This window comes from Solanum lycopersicum, chromosome 4 (assembly GCF_036512215.1).
Source record: "Solanum lycopersicum chromosome 4, SLM_r2.1".
NCBI lineage: Eukaryota > Viridiplantae > Streptophyta > Magnoliopsida > Solanales > Solanaceae > Solanum > Solanum lycopersicum.
This window is the reverse complement of record NC_090803.1, coordinates 50,819,381-50,826,303: the sequence shown is the minus strand read 5'-3', so window position 1 is coordinate 50,826,303 and position 6,923 is coordinate 50,819,381. Positions and strand designations below refer to the sequence as shown.

The following is a 6,923-nucleotide window of genomic DNA, read 5'->3' as shown; positions in this document are numbered from 1 at the left end:
ACATTCATGAAGGATATTTTTGTAAACATATAAATTGTTCTTAAAATTTATTATTTTGAATACAACAAATCAAATGCTCAATAACAAATAAAATCATCATAATTAATCCATCATAATTTGTCCCATCATAATTAATCACATCATAACTTGAATTCAAACCAAACTACCCCTAAGGAGTCATTTGGTACAAGGATAAATGGATAACTAATTTTTAGATTAATTTTAGCATGGATTTATTATATATTTAGTTATGATAATATTACGGAATAACTTACACCGAAACTAATTATTTCAAAATTATAATATTCTATTTATTCTACATTAAAGGTCAATAATAATTCTGAAATAATTCATCTAAAATAACTTGTTCCTCGATTAAATGAGCCCTAAGGGGGTGTTGCGTTGTGATGAAAAGTATATAATTGTCTAATTAATATTGTGTATACCTTTATATATATATATATATATATATATATATATATATATATTCATTTCAAATTCATGAAATACAAGTAATAATTAATTAAATTTCTTATTTTAATTCAATAATATACATATTAAATGAGATTAATATACTGATAAATAAAGATCAAAATTTTACTTTCTGAAATATACTTATCAGTTTCTATTTTCTTTCCAAAAAAATAAATATCAAAAGTATGGATTTCAAAGTATCCGATCAATTATTTTTTAATAGTTAATTGAACTTTAAGATTATTTATCCATCATATAATATATGATTAATTAATGTAATTTGCCATTCATGAGTTATTTATAGCTTAATATTTTTTAAATATATAAGTATTCAAAATTGATGACATTATAGTAAGTTTTAAAAAATTATTTTTCATAGCATAAAAAAAGTTATTATGATAAAAGATTTCTTCCTAATAAACTAATATATATACTTTTTAGAAAATAAAAATATAATTATTTTAGTAAAATGAGTTTGATGAATCAAATAAGTCTTAATTTTTTTTTTTAAAAAAAGCTTCAATGACATAACATGCCAACTAGAAGATAGTGAAAATGTTGAAATCTTACGTTTATTTGGAGGAAAATACTAATAGTTAAATAATATTTTAATTCTAAATAAAATATAAATGATATTTTGATACAATTCCCTAAACTTAAATAACCTTTTAGGAAATTGATCATGTATGTACAACTACAAACAAATCCGAGAAGTTTTGATGCAACATAAAGATGGAACTTTGGATCACAAGTTCTTTCTTTTCACCACCCACCTCCACTCATCTTGAGGAGAACACTACATTGACATCTCTCCTCTCTTGGACTTTGTTTTGGCCAATAGATAGCCCATTCTGTATTCGGCTGTTTTGGAGCCATCATCTCTTCAATCTTCTCCCACGTAGTAGGCTTGTGAAAAAAGGAATCATAATGTGAGTATTTCAATCTCAATAACTCAACCCCACAGAACAGATTGTGCTCTATTGTTATAATAATGAACAACTACATTCAAAATTCTAACTAAGAATAATAGGTTAGATATGATACAAACATATATTTAGAGGATGTAATATAATAAAATAACATTTGTAGAGGCTCAACCCTTATTGTTTGCTAAAAATTTTGTCTTTTCAAATTGTTAATGTAGTTGATAAGATATTTAAAGGAATTACATTGAGATATTCAATAGTAAACAAATGGTATGCTAAACTAATGGCTGATAATCTCATATGGTATGATAAACTTGTTACTTTATAATGTATAGGGAGTTAAATAACATATATTTAACTGGTAAATAACATATTAATGATGAAAATGCATTTACATAAATAATTGAACGGTACAATAAAAATCTCTATATAAAATAAAATATCTTTATCAAACATTACATGTTCTATATATTAATTACCCGAAACACACAAACTTATAGAAATTATGAAAATAAAAATGTCAGTATATCATATAAAACCAAAAAAAATTGAACAAAACAATATATCAATAAGAGAAAAAAGATTTCATAAAAATATAAGTAGATAACGACTATAAGATGATACATCACAAAATGTAGTGGACTAATATTTACTATCCAATTTATAAAAGGAGAAATTATGTGCATGAATGAACGGTAGAAACTAGAAACTAAAATTTTTAACAATTAAAGTTTAGTCACTAAGAAATGGAAAATGATAAGTTATAATATTTAATTAAAAAAATTAGTGAAGCGTATTGTCGTGATCCAATTTTGAAGGTAAAAGAATCACACAATTATATGAGCTTGTCCTCTAAATTTTCCTGAACTAAACTTTTAATCATCTATGTTACAGGGATATCATTGAAGATATTTTTGTCCCGCAGCCTTCTGATGTGCCGAGATCAGCTAATGAAGTAAGTTAAACAATATTATAATTCTATTATTTTATTTTGTCTATAATTTTTTAATGAAGGTGAACTAATTTTTATATGTTTTGCAGGAGGAAATACTTCCCGACTCTAGTGAGATTTTTACTCAGGTCTCAAGCACAGAAAATAGAGGTGTTTTATCATTGCAGAGCCAAGAGTATATTTTCAATCCTTACCAAGCTTAACTAATAACGCATAAATTGAAATTCTAATTATATTACTTTGTTAAGTCAACATTTAAGTAATACATCATTTAATAGTATAATCTATGCTTTACTAATTAACAAGCATGCAAATAATAAGAAATTGAAAGAATGAGATACTTCACATATGATCATCACGAAATTTATAGTATACTATCTGTTGATATTACATATAATAATGAATTGTCATCTTAATAAATTATTTGAGAGTAAATATTTGTCATTTAATAAATTGGAGTTAATATTTCAAAAGATCACACAACTATAATAATTTATAGTGAAAATTTATTGAACTTTGTTTTGATCAATAAATTAAGAAAATTCTTTTATCATAAAATAAAATTCTTTATTGTCTGTTACACTCAAAAAATTGTGCCAGTATGAGGAATTGTATAATGTATATCAATATATATCATAAAAAATAATAATTTATACAAAAATGAACTTGCTGAGATAGGGAAGAATGATCTGCTTCAATGAACTTTGTATCTCATTTTGATTAATATATACAATTATCCTTGAAATTCAGTGACATTAAGAGCATGCCGCGCTTTATTATGGTTGTTGCCATTGGATTACTGGCAACATTTGGGGGGCTAACCATTGGATGTGTCTTAGGTGTCACAGGTATGTTTGCTTGTTGATAAATTGTGTAATTCATGTCTGCAACTAATACCAAATCCAAATTAAGAAATACAACTCATGTATCTACTATGATTCACAATATATGTGCTGCATGTCAATCTAAGGATGTAAGTTGTAGGACTTTTCTGCAAAAAGAGATTTGTTAGGTACCCCTTAGGCGTACTGCCTAGTTTTACCATGAATGAAAGGCCAATAGATGCTCTGAGTTATGAATGAGAATCTCATCAGCTGTGACTGTGAACACTATATTCTCAATTCCAGGAGTGTTTGTCTAAGAGAATCTGTATATATACCTTATAGAAAGAATGTATTATTAAGGGGAATAATTATCCTTAAGCTGTCTAATCCAACTCCCCGAGCTACATTAACACCTTCTGAATGTGTTGAAGCAGATAATCATCTAGTAATATTAAAAGTCATGACCAACTTAATATCCAATAAAATATTTCATAGAAGAATGAAAGATATTCAAAGAACCGAAACAAGACCACTAGAAATATTAGGCTCGAGAAGATTTTAAAAAGTACCTATCATGACTCAATGAATATATAGATCACGGTTTCCCTTAAACAGTATGGGGATGTTTCTTTACATAGTTAACTTGTAATTAACATAGCAGCCACTATTATGTTAGGAACAGAAACCCTTCATGTAATGATTAGGTACTGTAATGATTAAAGTTCTTTAGCTTTACATAGAAAACATGATCAAGAGATAAATTAAAGAAGAACTTGAATAATGATGCCTCTAAAATTTGAATAATTTTTTTTGTATTATCATTGTGCAGGTGGCCTTACTGGGGTAGAGAGTTTCCTCTTGAAGTTCTCGCAACGACCTCACAAAAAACAAGTAAAAGCCACCACAAACATTTTTTGTGCTTTTATTAGTTTTTCACTACTCCTCTTCGCGAATGTAGTCCCTATTTCTGCTCTTCTATCTGTATGGCCTTCATATAGATTGGCCCATTCTCGTGGCCGCAGGCCGGTCCTTATTAGTGGATCGACACTTAGAGTTTTGGGAAGCCTACTGACGGCTTGGTTTCCCCATATTATCATCGAATTCATCGGCCTAGTTGTTACGGGATGTGGCGTGGGGTTCCTATATCAGGTTGGTGTTCCTATGTATACATTCATTTATGCTTACTATAAGTATGTATATTTAATTTACGAACTCAATTAATATTGGTACAGGTAATTCCCATCATATGCCACGAAACTAGTATAGGAAATGCCAAAGATTGTACGTCGTTCGGTTTCTTCTACATGCTCATATGTGGAAACACTGTGGCGAAAGGAATAAATCTTGCTGCATCCGGCAATTACATAGGTGGATGGCGGTGGAGTCTTTTTTCATATGGCATTTTCTCCTTTCCAATATTTATACTATCGGTTCTTCTTCCGGAGACACCACAATTTCTCATTAGGCAAGGCCGAGTGGAGGAGGCAAAAGTAGTTCTGAGGAGGATACGAAGATCTGGAGCAGAAGTAGAGCTTCAACAGTTAGCTCACGTGATTGAAAATGAAGATAGAGAGCCTTGGCAAAAGCTCCTACACTCACCGGTTTTGGTGATCAATGTAGTGGCACAAATTTTTCAGCAGCTCTTAGGCTTAGACTCCATCATGTTTTTTGGGCCTCTGTTCTTACAGTCCATAGGATATAAGTACCATGCTTCATTTCTTGGTGGTGCAATTCGAGCTGGAGTGGCTGGAGTTGCAGTTTTGAGTTATAATTTCTTCGGGCGACGAAGAACTCTACTTTTCGCATGTGCAGGGATTCTTGTCTCCGAGGTATTTGTTTATTTATTTATTTTCCTTGTTAGGGTAATCTCATTTTTCAAATATATCTAATTGATCGATTTCTTCCGATATATGCAGATTTCCTTGTTTTTTGTATTCCAGGGAGAAAATCTACTAGTCCCCCTAAAGCAACAGTCAGACTACGTTGCCATTGTCTCTAGCATCCTTCTCATAGGGTGTTATTCTTTGCTTTCTAGCCCTCGAGATTGGACAGAGGCATCATACCCCGTTGATATTCGAGCTTTAGGTGCATGTTTCGAGGCAACAATATTTTTTTTCATGATATTAATCATGAATTTTGTTACGTTGCCTCTCATTTGTGCCTTGCATGTGTGGGTATTCGCTTTCCTTGCTGTTGTGGTTATTTGTGTAGGATTCATAATTTACAAGGTTCTACCAGAAATAGGAAAGAAGGAAGGCGAGATGCCAGAAGCGGAGATCTGGAAGCTGCATTGGTTTTGGAAGAAAGTACTTCCAAAAGAAGATGGTGTCACTAGATGATAGTACTAGCTCTTTTGTTTTAGAACATAGTGTAGAAGACTATTTGAAATTTGGAAATTTACATTGTTAGAATCAGTCTCTTTGTAATAACTTTAAGAATTTGTACAAACATTGTTCCTCATTTTCATTTATTAACCACGACAGCACTTCTTTATGTTAATTTTTTTGTCGCTGGATCAGAAATTTGGATTTCTTTATGTCATTCGATCAACCATGCACAGTGCTGAACCTGCTTTTTTTGGCTCTTTAAAAATAGGCCTGATTACTAGCACCACAAAAAGTCCATTTTCATTGTCTCCTACAACACTGCTCATTTTAGAAGCCCACAATATCCACACACGTATCTTACAACGTAACAATATTTGAGTCCTTGAGACACTTAATAATGCTGGCTACCATCTTCCTAAGATCAATACTATTAGCTAGTGTCCATCAGCCACAACACTTCTCTGTTTTTAGTATACATGATAGACTCCAAGCATTCAATTATTTTCTCCATCTCTTTAACTCCAATTTGGTAAGCATCCCTATCTGCAAGCTTGTTCAATGCATGTTCAGAAAACAACTTGCTGCCTGCTGGGAACCAAGATAAATACTATCATTGATACAGGGTGTGTGACGTATAGAGCCAATGGATCAATTCGCTGTTCTTATATTTTTCCAAAAATAAGAGCTATTTATAGGTGTACAAGTAAATCAATCTGAAGAAATAAAATTAAAAAATATCCCTAAATATCTCTAAGATCCCTAAAGATATTTACCTATGATTATGTTATGAATATTATGTTTAGATATGATTATGTACATTTTGTAACACTCCCCTCAACTGGAGCGTAGCTATTAATCATGTCCAATTTGTTACAAAGATATTCCACCCGATTTCCATTCAAAGCCTTCGTGAATATATCACCCTATTGCTCTCATGTCTTCACATATACAGTAGAAATCACATTCCCTTGAATCTTCTCACTGACAAAGTGACAATCGACCTCAATATTTTCTATCCGTTCATGATACATTGGATTCGAGGAAATGTTTAGAGCAACCTGATTATCACACCAAAGTTTTGCTGAAAAAGAAGAATTCAAACAAACCTTAGCTAAACGATTTTGTATCCATAGTATTCCACAAGTGGATGTTTTATAACATTTTTGGAAAATAATTTATAAGGCTTTGCGACTTTTTAGAGAGTCGCCACTTAATTTTTTTTAAAGAAAATCAAGAAAACATAGTTTTCGAAAAGATTTAAACAGAAAACTTTAAGAAAACTTTAAAGGGGTTCGGAGATTCTTATTTATACTTTAGAAAGGTGTTTAAGACACCTAAAATATCCGTTAATACTGTTTTCCGGCAACTAACTTTCTTGGCTAAAATAACTTTAATTTCTTTGAGATATCTAAAATATCAA

General features: G+C 30.7%; 1 protein-coding gene across 1 annotated transcript; it reads left to right on the top strand.

Annotated features, from left to right (window-relative positions):
• The first annotated feature begins 1,200 nt into the window (after positions 1-1,200).
• On the top strand, positions 1,201-5,675 carry LOC104647058 (sugar transport protein 10-like). The gene is made up of 7 exons (XM_026030719.1): positions 1,201-1,403; positions 2,295-2,355; positions 2,442-2,527; positions 3,103-3,200; positions 4,006-4,325; positions 4,409-5,005; positions 5,093-5,675. Exons 1-7 carry the CDS (start codon positions 1,207-1,209, stop codon positions 5,513-5,515), a joined length of 1,782 nt encoding a protein of 593 aa, XP_025886504.1. The 5' UTR covers positions 1,201-1,206; the 3' UTR covers positions 5,516-5,675.
• The last annotated feature ends 1,248 nt before the right edge of the window (positions 5,676-6,923 follow it).